The sequence below is a fragment of the Periplaneta americana genome, chromosome 16 (genome assembly GCF_040183065.1).
Source record: "Periplaneta americana isolate PAMFEO1 chromosome 16, P.americana_PAMFEO1_priV1, whole genome shotgun sequence".
Classification (NCBI taxonomy): domain Eukaryota; kingdom Metazoa; phylum Arthropoda; class Insecta; order Blattodea; family Blattidae; genus Periplaneta; species Periplaneta americana.
In genome coordinates, this window is record NC_091132.1 from 60,005,259 (window position 1) to 60,024,141 (window position 18,883).

An 18,883-nucleotide genomic window follows, 5' to 3' on the forward strand; every position below is an offset into this window, starting at 1 on the left:
CCACCAATAGATAGTTGCTAACCACTAGGATCGCTATTATCGCCTCATCACATACAATGTGAAACAGTACCGGCACAGTCTATTGTTTCTAGTACCCTCATCAACTCAAGTTTCATGACTGTATATACTAGACTGTGGTTGTATTTCTTGATAAGACGCTTTGTAAGGAAGCGTCTTATCTGATAAGACGCCTTGTACAATACTGGACATGTAATCCCTGAACATCCGTCTACCTCCAACTCAGTTCATTCATTCACTCACTCACACACATCCAGTCACTTATTTACTTATGTATTTATTTATTTACTTATTATATATACATTTATTTAGGTACACGTATATTTATTTATTTATTTATTTAATTTTTTATTATTGTATTTTGTGTAGCACGTATGGACGAATCAAGAAATTCATATAGAGTGTTAGTTGGGAGGCCGGAGGGAAAAAGACCTTTGGGGAGACCGAGACGTAGATGGGAAGATAATATTAAAATGGATTTCAGGGAGGTGGGATATGATGATAGAGACTGGATTAATCTTGCTCAGGATAGGGACCAATGGCGGGCTTATGTGAGGGCGGCAGTGAACGTTCGGGTTCCTTAAAAGCCAGTAAGTAAGTAAGTAAGTATTGTATTTTGTAGATAGATATATTCTAGAAAATAAAATTAATTTACATTAACGTTGTATCAGAGTCACTTTTTATAATGAATTAACAACTCTTAAATTAATACCCATTCCCGTATCCTCGATGTTTTCCTGTCCAAATATCCCTCCTCTTCCATGCCCTACCGCTTGCCGATCGCAGGGGACTTGCTCCGTGTGTTAAATCTAAGAAGGTGAACATTGTTTTTCTCATATATCCACAGAGCAGTGCACTATATTTAAGAAACGAAATTGTGGTAATTGTAAGAAAAAAGAGATCGTTAGCATTAAGATTAGTTTGCTACCTAGAGATCAATTGATTATAAATATCAACTCATTTGTCCTTGGAGCATGATATTCATCGAAGCAGCGTCAACATGCTGCTCCACGTAGCGAAGTGCAAGTCCCAGAGTTGTTGTCTTCTGTTTGCGATACAAGTTGCTGTGTCGACAATCACCCCGCCACTTTCTTCAGAACCATCTTCAAATTCTTTCTGGACCAGGAGAGTGATTTCGCCGAGCTTTCATTGTAAAGATTTCGGATTATCCTAAAGTTTTCTTTAACAATAAGCTGAACAGGTCATGTTCTTAATTAGTCTGGATTAGCAGGGTCCTGTTGTACTGTGCTAACCCTCGACTAGACGCATTACCACCAGTTTACTGTATCTGTCAAGGTTAGCTCATATTCATGTTTCATGCAATCTTCCCTGTATGTCCTCACCATGTCTAGAACTAGTGATCGCAGAAATGCTATGATTTTGATAACGCAATGGAGAGCTACTGGAATGATGTTAGTACTTATCAAGAAATGAAAGAGCCTCGAGAACCCCCAACTACCATCTTCTCTTTTCCACTGCTGTGGAGTAACGGTTAGCACGTCTAACCGTGAACGAGCGGGCCCGATTTCAAATCGCGGTTGGGACAAGTTACCTGGTTTATTTTTTTTTTCCGGGGTTTCCCCTCAATCCAAAGCGCAAATGCTGCATAACTTACGGCGTCGGATTCTGGACTTACCTCGTCAGCATTATCACCTTTATCTCATTCAGACTCTAGATAACAGCAGTTGATAAAGTGTCGTAAAATAACCAATTAAAAGAAACTTCTCCGCCACAGGTATCAGTATGAATTTTTAAATAAGGCGGGCAGCATTCATAACAGAATGATGGTCTAGATCAGGCCTGCACAAACGGCGCTCATTGAGCGCGGCCGCTCCTTCGGAGAGCCGTCTAACAGCTCGCCGGAAAGTTACGTCGGAATAACGTAGACCTACAGGCCACGCAGCTTCTGGTGTAGTGTGTATTATCAGTAGCTATTTCACTTTGCTTATCTACTGCCACATAATAGAGGAATCTAAAAGACGGAACAGTGATCATCAGGCAAATTCTTTCAATATTTCATGGGAAAATGCTTATTTTTTTACAGGAGCTGGAGTTGATACTTATGTCACAAAAGTACAAAACTAAACTTTAGCAATAATATCCACGACTACACAAGCTGGCTGTGAAAATGATTGCTATGTTTGGCTCAACATTTATATTTGTGAGCAACTGTTTTCTATAATCAACTTTAATAAAGGCAGGCATCGAACATCTGTAACTGATGTTTCATTAAGATTAGTACTGTTCCTTTCAGTTGCCAACAGCATAAAACCCCGTTTTCATGTACTGATAAATAAAAATATAACAAAATGATATTGTACATTTAAGTAGCTATAGGATTTCTATTATTTCTGTAAAATAAATATTTCTTTATTAATTAATAATAGTCCAAGATAGTTCTGTAAACACTGAACGGGAATTCATTTCATGAACACTCATACTAGTACTTTCTTTTGTGTACATTTTGTACGAGATCACACCTTCTTCCAGTCCACCCTTATACAGAGCGCAGCTAATATCTGCACTCCGTTCATAAGCTGTGAGCTGGCTCGGAGAGCGCAAACCTTGTGCAGGCCTGGTGTACCACTAAATCAAAATTCTTATTTTCGCTTTAGCACCAAGTAATTTTGCAGAATTCTCAATCCTAGCATTTAAAATTGCATGATTGCCTAATGTTAGTAAGCCTGACTTATTTACCCGAATATAAGACGAGGTTTTTTCCTTCAATTTTTGCGTTTGAAAATGGGTGGTCGTCTTAAATTTGCGTATTAACAAAAAAAGACGCAAATAGCGTCATTTTTAAATATTGTACAGTACACTAGCTAAGCGTTTCTCAACCATTTTGATGACAAGGCAACATTTATCCTCGCATTACGTTAGTGCGACCCCCTAGGCTAGGGTATAGCGTAGGTCGTAAAATATAATAGTGTGGAATTTGATATCAATTTGCAAAGAAACAATTTAATCATGTTTCTATTTAATACAAAATAGTGGGATGTTTATATTTTCATACAAATTAAGAACTTTGTTATTATTACTCGTATTATTATTGTTATTATTTTTACTATTATTATTGTTATTATTATTATTATTATTATTATTATTATTATTATTACTTACTTACTTACTTACTTACTTATAAATGGATTTCAGAGAAATGGAGGATTATTGCCGCCCTCACTTATGCCCGTCATCGGTCCCTGTCCTGAGCAAGATTAATTCAATCCCTAGCATCATAACCCGCCTCCCTCAAATCCATTTTAATATTATCTTTCCGTCTACGTCTCGGCTTCCCCAAAGGTCTTTTTCCCTTAGATTTCTTAACTAACGCTATATATGCATTTCTGGATTCACCCATACGTGCCACATGCCCTGTCTATCTCACACGTCTGGATTTAATGTTCCTAATTATATTAGGTGAAAAATACAATGCGTTCAGTTCTGTGTTGTGTAACTTTCTCCATTCTCCTGTAACTTCATCCGATGTATATTAATCAGATTTTGAGATGTATGTAGCGCCGTCTTAAATCACGGAAATATCATATGTGCTTCGGTGCATCGTAATAATGTATGATATGCGAAAAATAATCACTTAGTGATTTAAGTCGGCGCTTATTCCGTCGGATCCCGGCCACTTTGTCACTTATAACGAGTGTACCTCTGCACATGTGTGGACATTGTACCACTGCCATACATCTATGATGCTGTGCACGAGGGTAGGCAACTAGAGGGAACCCAAGAGGTGGAACTGTTGTTGTTTATTGACTTTTCTGGCTTTGAGCCAGAGGCCGTTTTAGAATCTTATACGCGCAGGATGCCCTCTCCAGCCATTGTACATAAATAATAATAAAAATATACTTAAACTGAGAGGTTTCAATCCGACATCGGAATGGGAATCCGATATGGCTTAGTGGATAGAGCTTCAGCACGTAGAGCGGTGCCAGAGAAAATCTTTCTCTGTTCCACTCATCCTTCATCATATGATGACTTAGAATTTCTGCACGGAAATATCATATGTACTTCGGTACATCGTAATAATATATAATTACAATAGCCTACTGTAGTTTTGATAATTCGGCCACAGAAGACGGTGATATTATGTTAGTCTACAGAGAATGAAAATCATGACCATAAAAAATGCTGCTTGAAAGCAACATCATATAAGTAGCAAAATTTGTTTTATTAGATTGAATTAGTTCAACTTTACATTGGCTTGTTTTTTTAAAATGTGCAAGTGATAACGTTATGCAATTTATGTTTTTTTTTGTGCGTGTTTTTGGGGAAAAAATTCAATTAATGCTCCGCCATAAATGTTGTAATTAAAACCTTGTGCATCCCTCGTGTTTATCGTCGGCTCGTCCTCTCCCCACACGTTACCTGCACTTTGTTTACGTTTTCACTGTGCCTAAACGAGACGCTCTACTGTACCAATTTCAACCTGTCCTTGACGAAATGTGAAAATGAAAAGCAATATTTATATCAGGTTGTGGAATGGCACAGGAAAAAAATCTCTAGTACTAATAAATCAGCATTTCTTGAATAATTACATTAACAATATCTAGAAGGACCAAGAAACAGGAATGCTTATACAGAGTGGAAGTTAAATAGTCTTGCAGATTTCCAGAGCGAATAGCACATGTTGTATGTAACAAAAAACTATAGTATCATATTGATGGAAAGTTCATAGTTTTTTTTTTCGGAAAAAAAAATTCCCCATATGTTTAACTATTGCGTGTAGGATCGTAATTTTTATCCATATCGATAGAAAATCTAATAAAGAATAATTTATCCCTCTGGCGTATTTCAGTAGAGTGCACGGTTTTCGTGTAAATTTAATTTTAAAAACCCCTAAATTCAAGCCTTTGCACGAAGCGTGCGTCTGTCAACGTCTTGGTCTAGAGAACAGCTTATTTACAGAGACTCGCCAAGTTCGTTGACCTCTTACTCTGTACCACGAATAGAGCGTATTAGCGACGATGTTGCCGGACTGCTGAAACGTCAATCTTAATTTTCTAATTAACCGTGCTTTTAATCACAAAACGTAATATAGGTTTTCTATTCATTTACGTATATTCTATCGTCCCTTTCAATCTGCAAGGTTATTTCACTTCCACTCTGTGTACAGTAGTGGCAAAAAAAACCGGACCGACCCTTGTAGCTGATACAAAAGTATCCTGTGCTGTGTATTGTGTCAAACTGTGGTAATTTCAATATGGATAGTGAAGCCAGAGGTATGTACTGTTATTTAATGTAAAAATACGCAGTTATCTTTGCCGAATAGATGTAGAAATGTAATATTGATGCCAGATGAAAATAAAACTCTCAAAGTTTTTTCGTCTCTAAGTTTGAGGCACTGAAGGAAACAAAAGACGATAAGAATGGAACAAATGCAATAAATTTCATTGTTACAATCAATTATACAAGATGGATGTTTTGTGACTAGCAAAATTTGAATCTGTGACTCTGAAATCAGCTACAAGGATTGGTCCGATTTTTTTGCCACTACTGTACATCAATATTGAATGAAGTCTTTTTTAATGTGTTAGTGAACTTAACATCATTGATCGATTGTTACTTATAGTAGATTTTTTTCTTTTTATGCAAAATTCTTAGGGTGCTATTCATAGACATTTCGCTAGCCCGCGCTACGAGCGTGCTAAACTAGCCCCGGCTATCCATTGGTTACTTGTACGGGATTCTTATCATATCATATCGCTAACAATGGTTTATGAATACGAAAAACGTTAGTTCTCTGATCATCCACCGGAAGTCCGCGCTAAGAATGTCTATGAATACGGCCCTTAAAATCTGACCTCAATGAGGCAGCAGTAAATATTATACATTTTAGTTTAAAGTTCTTGTATAGTGTTCTGTTATCAGAAGGAAAAAGAAAATATGTACAAAAAATTCAACACATGTATTTATTTATTTTGAACCGCACTAATACACACAGACATGACATTAGTTTCCAGTTAGTCCAGCGAGATGTAGAATTTGCCATGCCACCCAGTTGACGATGGGAATTCTCATTCGTTTCTCTTGCCAGCGCATCTAGCATAGCTTTTTCACAAATGGATCCGTTAATTTGTGTGTCGAGAAATGTGGTGGCACTCTGCCTGCAAACTCTGCGGCTGAAAATTGTTTCTCCAGACTAAAGGGATAAACACGTATGTGAGAAATATCATGGTGCTGAGGGGTTCTCAACATTAGCAGTGCTTTTAGTAGAAAGGTTCTTTATCACGAACATTTCCAGTTTTAATCGGACTCGATATGGCTTCCAGAAGATGCCGAGTGTTACTTAGAGATGGAATTGTTTATACAAGTCAGGTTAGGTTGTTCACAAAAATTGCATTACATAATTATTGACTAACTGAAAAAAAAACAAAAACAAAATTAATTTTCAAACGGTGTGCACCATACCCGTAGAGTAAGTTCAACAATTGAATGAGTGGACTCTTAATACATACTAACTAAATGATCATTCATATAAGAAATTTAGATGGACAGTGAGGACATATAGGGAAGGACATTTGGCAACATCCGACTTCTGGTTGCGTCTTTTGTGAATGGTGAAAAGAAGAGTTGCCTGCAAGACTACAACTCACTGTCAATCCTGAAATAATTTTGAACAAGCAAAGTAAGCAAATAAGACAACAGGCGCAGTGTGTGAGTTCTATTTATTAGACTCCTCTATTACGCCTGCGCTCGGAAAAACTTCGTCCAGCCAGATCTTGATATCCGGAAGGCTCCTGCGGCACCATTCGATGGTCTTCCTGGCCTTCTTTATGGCTGTATCGAACACGGTCTGCGTGTAGCCCAGCTTCCCTTCATGCTCCTTGCAGAACTCGTTCAGCTGCAACAATGCAGTAATATGAACGAATCAAAAGCTGAAAAAGATGTAACATTGAACAAATACATTATTGCCTGCTGCGCCGGAGTTGCCCTTGGGCATGAGTTCGATTCCCGTTTGAACAGATTATCTGGTTGGGTTTTTGACGTAGAGCTACGTTTTTCCCTCCACAAGGTATAGGGGTAGTAACTTGGAAATTGTCCGTCACATAAAAATGTTCTAAGTTCTGAATTGTTGAATCAGATGGTTCTTCAACGCCACGATATTTCCAGATAAATGTAGCACAACACTTAATTTATCATTTTTTTTCGTAATATGAGTATCGTAAATGAATATTTGCTTATCTAATGTGTACTGCTTTGACACAAACTAAATTGAGCTGAACTGAACTGAACTGATGAAGTCAGCTGTATACTAATGCTCTAACCTTGACATCCCTTCATTGTGTGTTATCTACCCGTACTACGCAACATAAAATCCCTTATTTACATGACTTCTGGAATTTCCTAATCCTATTGTATTGTGACAGCTAGGTGTCGATCGTGCGGGAGACGGGCGACGCGGCGGGGGAAGGTTGCGCGCGCATCTGGTGCTTGCCGAGAAGGGAAGAAAGCAAACTGCTACGCGAAGTGAAGGGGGGAGCAGCAGCGTGACAGATTATTCTCGAAACCGAATCGCCTAGTGACTGAAACGACCAGAAATCGAAGGCTCCCGAAGTGCTGCCTAGCAAATAAAAGGAAACCAGCCTTCGAGAGGAGTTTTCAGTTTTTGGTCAGGAAGCCAGCCAGTCTTGTGTAGCAGTGAAGCCAGACCGGAGTTCGACTTGAGTGTGTGTCCGCAACTGTCCGAGGGTCTAGGCGGAAGCAACGCAGTTGGAAGACTTGAGTTCGAGTGCAGTGGACCGCAGTTGGGGGACCTGAGTTCGAGGTCCAGTGGACTGTCTCTGAAGGTCTGTGGTTCGAGATACTGTGAACTTGAGTGACTGAGCTAGAAGAACTAGCCAGGGCAACGAACTGTGAACTGAGAACTGACAGTTCTGATTTGTTAATAGTGCTTTGTGAACATTAGTTAAAATTAACAGTTCATTGTTGTTCTCAATAATCCAAGTAAATTATCATTGTCGTCTGTGGAGTGCAATAACGAATACTGTTTTACTGTGTGGAGTGAAAATCCCATTGTTGACGGGAGTAGAATTAAATTGTAGAAAGTGAAGAGTTATTGTTGTAAGAATAAAACTACATTATTGTTTTGAATTTTAAAGTTACAGTATGCATGTTTCTCCCTAGTTTAGATGAACCGGTATCATGAATTAGTAGTTTTCTTACACAAGTGCTTATAATATTCATAGTATATACTTTTCATGAGCGTTATTTCTCTCTGTCATCACTCATTATGAAACGAATCTCAACAGTGATCCAGAGTGCTGGAGAGAGACGGCCTTGGCTGGAGCCTTTCTAACGTGTTTTGATTTCAGAGGTGCGTGCATGTCGTTAAAGTTAGTAAATTTCAAGGAATTTTGCCTGCTGTTCTGTTTCGTCAATACGTTTTAAGTCACAGTAAGTCATAAATTTTTAATTTGGTTTTGAGACACTTCAAAGAATACACTAGATCTGTCATGATTCGATATTCCCGAGGCCGCACACTGCCCATGAGTCAGTACTCGGCCTGGTTTAGTCGTAACAAGCAGTGATTCAGAGAATTGGGTATGATGGGTGAGATCTGGAGGAAAAACTGCTGAATCAAGAGCCTGAAAAGAGAGTATTTGCGGTAATTGCTTACGGTCTTACTAATAAAAACTCTATATACAGACGTTTAACTCTCTTATACTTATACAATGAGTAGCTCGTTTATAAGTCGTGTGTAAATTCCTTACCAATAATCACTACATACGTTGTGTATAACCGTATAACTGTTACACAGCTATGTCATAGTTTCGTCATTACTTCGCTACGAAAGGTAATAGAATATCTGAGATTCTCTATTGCATCCGGTAGAGCGCTTTAGTGTGCCGTGTTAAGATTCGATAGCACAACTGGCTCTGATCGATTACCACACTATATTTTGGTCAAAGAGAACAAGCTTCAGCAATAATATTCTACTTATTCTGTGCTCTTTGGTTTGTTCTTCTGTGGTTACAAGGCATCCATCATCATAAAATGACAGTCGATACGAACAGCTGTTAGAGGGGCAGCCATTTTTTCTCTATATACAACGCTTAAAAAAGGGGTTTCGTGTATATAACTACTGCAAAGCAGTTCCCATTGTATAGTTACAGACTGTTTATTCATCCATCGCTTATGCATGGTTTATTAGTAACGTTTTCTGTCTCAACGCTGCATAAGTCTCGTATAAAAACTATACACGGTTTATTAGTAAGACCGTAAGTGTACAACGTATAGGCAAACAGAGTATAATTTTGTAATGATGATGATAATGGTGGTGATGGTGGTGATGGTGACAGTAACGGTGATGGTGATAAAATATATTTTTTAACTTTCTTTAGCATTGTTTCAAAAAAAGAGGTGCCAACATTATTTATTAATTACAAAATGCAGAGATGCAAAGCTGCAACTAACCTGCGGTTGGAATAGTACGTTACAGTCTTGTGTGTAAAGAGTCTCGCAACATTGTCACAATTTTTGCAAGTCTAGAGTTGCGCAATACAAAAAATATCGCGTTGCACCCTACGTTTGACGTGTGTGAAGACGACGACGCGCAACTTCAGCAACTGCAGTAGAAAAGTTGCGCAACAAAATTATCGACGTGTGATCGTACCTTCAGATTGGCCGTCTTTAAATGGTGCATGCTGTATAGAATATGTAGGTCTAATGTTCATAATTCAGAGATTCTAATCTTTGTATCTAAAGTAGTTCAATGTATACATGTTTAGAAACGAGACTAAAATATTGTCGGTGGAAACGTAAGGCTGTTGTGTGGACATTACCTTTCTTAAGGTTCCTTCCGTCTTGATGTTGTCCGTCAAGCGGGATACCATGTTTGTCCACATGTCCTGCATGAAGTAGAATCTGTAACAGTTCAGAATATCAACAATTACAATTAAAATAATAATGGGTTTAGGGCCTCTCAAAATTGTATCATGCCAACTCCTGAGCCTTGACCTGTCCTTAAAAAAATGATAATCAGAAGATACGTTTTGACTTCCTCAAACAAAAGAAGCAAAACAAAGATAGACAAACACAATAGAAAAAAGAGAAATGTGGACTTAATATGTACGATTTCAATATCGGATCCACAAAGAATCTACCTTTTTAATACAGGACTCCTATTATAATTATGTACTGACCGCTGGCGTTGGCGCACTGTTTTGCTTCTCGGCGGCTGGACATGTAGCCGGCTGCACTATCACGTTAACCCCGCTATTTAAAACGTATATAAATCGTATCTTATAGAAGATGCTGGAAATGTCGTCCTCCCTCGGCTAAACAGACGTATCGAGAAAACATACTGGGTGTTCATTTCAAAGTGTGTCATGACGTCACTGTTGATGAGTCAGCGATTTGAAGCGAGTTTCAGCTTTTGTGTCAGAGAAGTTGCCTATTAATCAAGGCGTTCAATCTGAACTTGAGAACGTGTACGGTATAACTTGAACGTCGTAGCAACAGATGGCGGTCTGTACGGTCTGTGTGCTACCATAACCTCTTTCGAACTGTCTTTTGCGCGGGCAAGTCATACGCAGGGTATTTGTTATCTTCGGTTGCGTACGGTAACATTCCACAACAAAATCAAATGCTCCGTGTCCATGTTGACCGTCGAAGTTAATGTCAACAAATACGTAAGTAATCGTCTTAACCCTCTCCACATATCTCGACAGTAAGAAAAAAACTCACCTCAGTACGTGTTTCCAAACAGTTCACATTCCTGCCACTACAGGTGTTACCGTACGTATTAGTAAGTACTCTTCTGAATGAACGCCGTACTTGCTAGGCAACTTCTCTGGCACATAGGTAATGCGCCTCTGCAGAAGTGTAGGAAGATTGAAATCTCTAGGCTCATCGACTAGCCACATGACGGCGTGCAGCGAGCCATGACACACTTTGAACTGAACATCCAGTATTCTGATTGACGCGATTAGTTTAGACCACTGTAAGGTTTCTGATTCTATTTGTTCTACAGTATACAGTAGAACCCCGATTATCCGTCACCTTACTAACCGATTGGCGGATTATCAGATTGTCTTTCTCTGGCTCTACTTTTTTTCATTGCAGAAAAAATATGAAGTACTGTATATTATGTAAGTACGCATTTTTAGAGTGTTACTACAAGCCTTTACTCTTACACAGTATGGTGTATAGTTCGAGTGGCCGTACTGTATAACTTCTATGCAAAATGTCTTCCACAAGTGTCAAAAGAAAACGTGTTGTGCTACGAAAATAAAGTGCAAGTAACCGAGTGGTTTGGGAAATGAAGGTGTGGTTCATTTAGCATCAGAATACGAGATTACAGTTATAACTGTGCTCGATTTAATAAAAAAAAAAACAAGTGCTAAGTATGTAAATCTAGAACAAGAGACATCTACTATTCGTATCTTTACACAGACAGACATCATAAGAAGTTTCCTTGGCCTTAAGAATCCATCGCTGACAACGAGACTTAAATTAGTGAACTTCTGATGTATTACCTAGCTTATTAAAACACAAGACCTTGGAGTAGATTACGAAACTATATTATGAAAATCTTTTATGACACGGATTATCCAATTTTTTCGATTAACCGTTCAGTTCAAGCCCTTCGTTACCACGCATAATAGAGGTTCGCGTGCGTGTGTGTGTGTGTGTTTTTTACAGGGGAAAATAATGGATGTCATGTTTCTGTTAAGGGTGAGATAATAATCAAATTCATTATAATACTGCAATAGTAATATGCGTTACAAGAGCGGTATGTTGAAGTTTTCATGTTCGAGGAAAAGTTTGAAAAAGCGAAAGTAGTTGAGCTTTTTTAATTTCCGATAATTGAAAGAAAACAAACCGCTCATGTATCGCACATTATTTTGTGCGAAGATCGTTTATTACATACCTGAAAGAGGAATTTCTAATTAGTTGCAATGAAATCTCCATCTTGGTTTGTGTTCTATGACGGCAAATTTTCAAAACAAAAATATCTATCTTCAACATTGTTGCTTTAAAATGTTTTCTGTGTTTACTATACTCCAGCAGGCCGTGATGTACGTCTGTCTTTCCCCCCCCCTCAGTCTATGATGAGTCTGGAATCTTGTTGATTTTTTCACGGCTTCCTTAATGTCACTTGCATCACGAATGCAGTAACTTTAGTGGAGTTGTAGAGTTTACTTAATTTTTGCAAATATTTAAAAACAATAATTAACAGCGCAATTTAGGTGAAATTGCAGTGGTAAGTTTCCAATTTATAATTATTACTATATTGAACGTCTCAAAAAATAATAATGTTAAAAGCCTAAAGCAGTAAAATCAATATGTCACTTAAGCAGCAAGAAGAGGGAAATTGTTATGTGTGTTAGGTTGGGAATACTGAATGTGGAATTTTAGACTTTCCGCGGATTGGTTTTGTGCGGAAACCAAGCAAATATGCACGATCTCGCACAAAATTTATTGCCGTTCGTATTAAAAATGAAGGAAAAGATAACTGTATTCGTGGTAATAATCCTTTTTACCAGTTTTAGTGAGAACAATACTAAAGTTTATAGTAATCTTTTGAATTAGATAATGACATCATTCTTAACAAAATTATTATATTCTTTGTTTTTCCTGTGTAGCCTTCATAAATAGTCTACTGACGCTGAAGCCTGCCCTATTTAATGTGATGAAAGAATGTCCGACGGATATAAAAAATGATTGTACTTACTTGTGTTTGAGTTCGTTGTAGTGTTTGAAGAAGAACTCGAGGCTGATATTTTGCGCCTTGGAAGAGCTGGTGATAAGGTTCACCATGTTGTACCAGGTCATCGATGAGAACACGGCGGTGTCATCCAGCGTTCGGTTCAGTACCCTGCACGCAAAGTCCAACTTAGACAAGGAAACCTTCAATATACTTTATATTCGTATATGAAGACCTCGTCGTCTTCATTGAATAATCAATGACTATGTACTCATACTGTACATATCGAAAATGGTCATAAAAGTCATTCAAATATGCTCTCCTGCATATATGACTGCAGGTAGTAGGCCTTTGATGATACAAAGGTGGAGAGTACGGCCGTCGCCGTGAATCGGATCTCGGCATAGCTCAGATGGAAAGAGCGCTCAGCGTGCAAAGATGAGAGGCCCTGGGTTCGATTCCCGGTGCCAAAACGAATTTTTCTGTAATAATAGGGAACCTTCAATGTTTGTAGTCGTGGTTTTTACGACGCAGACTAGCTTACATAGGAAACCTGTTCTTATCAGAAGTAATGAAAGTGTTGGAGAAAAAAAAATAGTACCAGAAATTCTTGTTGCATTAATAAGAAATATTTATACAGATAACTTAAGGGAAGACTCCACTGAAAATCATGAAAATTTTTCCAAATTTTTTTAGCTATTTCACTTATTCAGAATTTATATTTTCATACCCCAAATGGATTCAGCTCAATTCTGATTACAAATACTCGTATGTTTACACTTTTCAAATTAAGGCTGGAAGGGGGCGTGGAATTTAAAGAGCTGTCAAAATTGTTTTTCATCGAAGAATTCTTTTTTTAAATTCCTGATTACAAATCTAGTAACTTTTTGTTGGCTCCCTGAAGTTACTAGATGAATGTAGCGGAGGAGAATATTAATTTACATAAATATTCATTTTATTTTCAAATCTATTTTTCTGTGTAAAATTTTTTGTTGATTCAACACCAACTTTCTTATGCCAAATATTAATCAATCTGGATGAAATTTTTACTGAAAATATTTATGAGGTAGCTGCATGTTTCTATGCATTTATTTTGTGAGAAATGCTGCTAGTTTATTTTATTAATATTTTTAGTAAGAAAAATATTAATAAAATAAACTAGCAGCATTAAGAAAAATATTAATAAAATAAACTAGCAGCATTTCTCACAAAATAAATGCATAGAAACATGCAGCTACCTCATAAACACTTGCAGTAAAAATTTCATCCAGATTGATTAATATTTTGCATAAGAAAGTTGGTGTTGAATCAACAAAAATGAACACAGAAAAATATATTTGAAAATAAAATGAATATTTATGTAAATTAATATTCTCCTCCACTACATTCATCTAGTAACTTCAGGGAGCCAACAAAAAGTTACTAGATTTGTAATCAGAAATTTAAAAAAAAAAAACTTCAATGAAAAACAATTTTGACAGCTCTTTAAATTCCACGCCCCCTTACAGCCTTAATTTAAATTGTGTAAACATACGAGTATTTGTAATCAGAATTGAGCTGAATACATTTGGGGTATGAAAATATAAATTCTGAATAAGTGAAATAGTAAAAAAAAAAATTTGAAAAATTTTCATGATTTTCAGTGGAGTCTTCCCTTAACTACAATTAAAACTAAATAGATCATTACAAACCCAATAAAAATAGAAAATGGATTTAGAAAGGGTGACTTATTGAATCCACTATTATTCAATTCAATAATAAATCAACTTATAAATTAAGTTAGATGTGAAAAAGGATATACTGTATATGGGAACAAGAGAAATATCAATTGTATCCTACGCTGATGATGCTGTGCTTATTGTCGAGAATGAAGATGGTCATTTAATTAATGAACAATTGTTATGAAGGAGTGTCATTTTCTTTAGAGACAATGGACATGGAATTAGAAGATGAAGATGTAGATATGGAAGTAGGATTTTGCACTTTATTTAGTACAATGGATTCATCCTCATCGATTTCGTGGAAACAGTTGGCTACACTGACTGAACAAAAGAACGACCATGTGATAAATTGATAGTAATAACTCAAGCTGCAGAAATTGTCGCGATGTATGACTGTGATTTGTTGGAATTCAAAATTTCATTACACTTTATTGGCCGAAAATGGAATGACGTCATATAAATAAAATAGTCACAGAAAATAAATCTCTAAAACAAGTATATCACTTCGATTATTTAGGAAGTAATATAAGTTTTTATGTAGATAGAGATATTGAAATAAAATAAATAAATTTCAGTCAATATGTGGAACAAACCACAGAACACTTGAAAATAAGACAAGGAAAGAAACAAAAATAATATTTTACAAGGTAATGGCTGTTCCAAATACTGTATTTGGAAGTGAGTCTTTGATAATAAAATAAAGAGATAAAAGCAAAATACAGTAGTCAGAAATGATATTGCTCCGTAGAGTGAAGCATTGTACAAGAAACGGTTAGATAAGGACTGAAAATATACTAGAATAACTTAACGTATACAGTTTAAACGAAGAAATACAGGGACATCATTTTAGTTTTACTTCAATTTTTGTTGTACCTGAGTTTTTGAATGTGCTTTACTCCCACCTCCTCTACTAGTAAACTTCTAACCGTCCTCCACACAGAACCAAGGCTGCATATGCAGTCAAATTCACCTTACGGTCATAGTAAACAGTACTGAGTTAGCGAGTATAGTACGTTCCAGAAATATGTTCTCGTTTTCCAGTGACGAAAAAGCTTTCAATATTGAATCATATTTTCGCAAAGGTACTGTCGTCCGTTTGCCTACGTCGCATCCTGGTTTCCCCCACCTGCTTCTGCTCGTCCCTCTGTAAAGGCTAGTGGCTGGGCTGTCTTAGCTCTTTTCTGAAAACATTAATTTCTGTTAGGAATTGGACGTCTACGTAATATTATACAACTGTTTAAAAAACTTAAATAAAAGGGCCTCGTTAATTAACTGTCACGTGATTTTCTTCCTTTCTATGACCCTGCGACAAAACCACTTGGCCGGACAGTAGATAGCATGTCTGAGTAATTTTATCTTTTTGGATCTGGCAAAAGTGAAGACTGAATTTACAGTACGTAAGGTACTCTTTTGTAGAGTAGGTACAGAATTATTTCAACATGAGTTTCTAGTACGAAGGACGGAACTGGTAATTGGAATTAGGTACAATAGCCTGGTGCGATAATATGCACAAAAGAACTGAAGCCTATATCGAAATGAACGGCCACCAATTTCAAAATTGTGTTTAAATATCCATATTATGATTATTTTTCAATTGACCTTCATTCTCTATATTATTAACTAATGTGCTGTAGACAGTCTAATGTACACTGCATAACGAATACGTCCGAATGGATAGCTCAATTCGTGAATAAAAACACTTATTGTTAATACAGTTCTGTATTTTGATTAAAGAAAAACCTAATGAAAATTATCAAACTCAAAATCGCGATATTTCCTAGTTTACGTAAATGGATTAACTACTTTTCTTCCTTCCTATACCTAGTAAAGTGATTTGTTTATATTTTACGCCAGTATCATCGAACTCCAGTCGTGGAAGTTGGTAGCAAACGGTGTCTCCGGTTCTCAACCGTTAATCCAAAGGTATAGCCAGGTTAATATTAGAAATGTTAGTAAAAATAAAATGATGTCCCTGTATAAGGATATAAAGGAAACTGGAGAACATGTATTTAAATGGAATGAACAATGAAAGAATTTCAGCTCCAGTATCTATGTATCAACCTATAGGTAGGAGGAATGTCGTGCGTCGAAGGAAACGATGGACTTGAACATTGTGAAAACGGAACAGGCACTGTTGACTAATCCCTGCTATGAAGAAGAAGAAGAAGAAGAAGAAGAAGATGATGGTGATGATGATGATGATGATGATAAGAATCCCTATTATTCCAGAAAAGTTCGTAAATTATGTCGAGGTGAAAGATTTCTACTCGAACTGGAACTGAACGTGGGATCTTTCAGTTTTTAGTCTATAGCTCTTATCGACAGACAGCCCGTCTACATCGGTTCACTGTATCCATTTAAAACACATATTATATGATTTGTATCAGTAAAGAAGGTGATTCATTAAAACTCAGAATGTGTCACTTGTCTGGTATCGTAAATCCCCGTCAGAGTATGCCTCCAAACAGGTTCAGATTATTAACCCTATGAATGTTTATTTATATCACAGTCTAGTATATACAGTCACGAAGCTCAATACGTAGTAAATATGCATCCATAGATAGTTGCTAACCACTAGGATCGCTAATATCGCCTCATTACAGATAATGCGAAATAGTACCAGCACAGTCTATTGTTCCTAGTACCCTCAAAACTCAAGCTTCGTGACTGTATATACTAGACCAGCTATGGGGACTATAAGCAAAGTAGGGAGGGAACATTCCTACTCACCCCACATTCGTTTGATTGATAGGCGAGGGGTAATGCAGTTGTTTTGCTAAGTCAAGTGCAGTGGTGGAGTCGACACACCTTGCGCACCAGTAATTTCTCCGCTCTTAGTTCTTGTTTCAAAATCTTTACAGTATTTTGTTTATAGGAAGTACACGTATCCTACAATAATTATGACGGCCACCTACTGTCATTAGGCAAATTATATATTTTTCAATTGTATAACTATTCCTTTATCATGTGCACGAAAAATTCTTGAACTGCCTTGTGATAGACATAATAAAGTATTTCTTTTTTAAAAACAATAAAGAAAAAAGCAAAGCTCAATTGTCATTTGACTGCACAATATATTAAAAGATACAATGCTCAACATAATAAATTGTTTTTTAAACCAATAAAGTAACTAAGCTCCATTGTCATTTAACTTTTTTATTGGGTTATTTTACGACGCTGTATCAACATCTCAGGTTATTTAGCGTCTGAGTGAAATGAAGGTGATAATGCCGGTGAAATGAATCCGGGGTTCAGCACCAAAGTTACCCAGCATTTGCTCGTATTGGGTTGAGGGAAAACCCCGGAAAAAACCTCAACCAGGTAACTTGTCCCGACCGGGATTCGAACCCGGGCCACCTGGTTTCGCAGCCAGACGCGCTGATCGTTACTCCACAGGTGTGGACGTCATTTAACTTGAAAACATACTAAACACAATATAATGATCAACAAAATCAATTGTTTTTTTATATAAATACTAAAGAAAGTAAAACTAAGCTCCACTGTCATTTAACTTTAAAACATATTAAACAAAATATATGAGATATGAATGAAACGAAATACTACTATAGGCCTATACTGCTGGTTTTGATGTTTTTGTTGTTGATTGCCCTCGAAATTTCTTGTTATTAAATAAAAAGGATATATTTTGCTCTAAAATAGAACAACTCAACCATAATACTGAAACTAAATGCATGTCTGTGATTCTAGACCTGGAGATACTTTTGGTCATATTCATTTTGAAAAGAAAAACAGCTCACAACAGTAAGTTGAGCCAAACATAGATACCATACGCGTTGCAAATGTGCGCAGATTAGGGAATTGCTCCTCTGGTAGGTATTTAAAGAGATCTAATCCATTTTTTCCTAAACACTTTAGTGGCGTGCTCTTTAGCATCTCTATAGTGGCTCTGATGCTTGGGTAACATCAAATACAAATTGATTATTGAACAGACACATCTCCATGTCCATTGCAGTTATTTCTGAAAATCTTTCTTGGAAAGAGAACGCATCAAGTAGGCCTAATATGCACCCAAATTTTTAAATAAGTTCAGTTCCAGATACTTAATAAAATAATAACTATCTAAATCCTGAAAATACCATAAACATCTTGTTTTGTATCTTTCCACAAATATTACGAAAATAGCTTTTAAAATTGTAAATAAATATTGTAAGATCACCGAAGTCCGCTTTATGCTTCCGATCAAAGTGGCGTTTAATATTGAAGCGTATTATATGCGCAATTTTAAACCTACATATTAAGCAACAGACTTTCTTCTTTTTGTAAGTAACAAAAAATTCTTTCTGCCACTCTTCCTGAAACTGACGTCCCGAGATCGAAGCCATACCCGCCACTGAATGAAGCGTGTCTAGAGAAGTATCAGGCGGAGGAGAGAGTCGGTGGAGTGAGGTAAGGCGGCTTTGAGTGCAGTGGCCCTTCGGAGCCATTTTTCCCCATGGTTGTACTAGACTCTGTTTATATGCCA

At 36.9% G+C, this 18,883-nt stretch overlaps 1 protein-coding gene across 3 annotated transcripts in view; it reads right to left on the reverse strand.

Annotated features, from left to right (window-relative positions):
* Window positions 1-5,925: 5,925 nt before the first annotated feature.
* The window catches only part of LOC138716352 (thyrotropin-releasing hormone-degrading ectoenzyme-like), a 54,835-nt gene continuing 41,877 nt past the window's right edge, over window positions 5,926-18,883 (reverse strand). For all 3 annotated transcript variants that reach the window (XM_069849341.1, XM_069849342.1, XM_069849343.1), the window contains exons 14-16: window positions 12,707-12,850; window positions 9,813-9,894; window positions 5,926-6,871 (exon numbers count right to left, since the gene is read on the reverse strand). In XM_069849341.1, coding sequence (XP_069705442.1) covers window positions 6,692-6,871; window positions 9,813-9,894; window positions 12,707-12,850 — 406 coding nt within the window. In that variant the 3' untranslated portion in view covers window positions 5,926-6,691. The remainder of the gene's footprint in view (window positions 6,872-9,812; window positions 9,895-12,706; window positions 12,851-18,883) is intronic.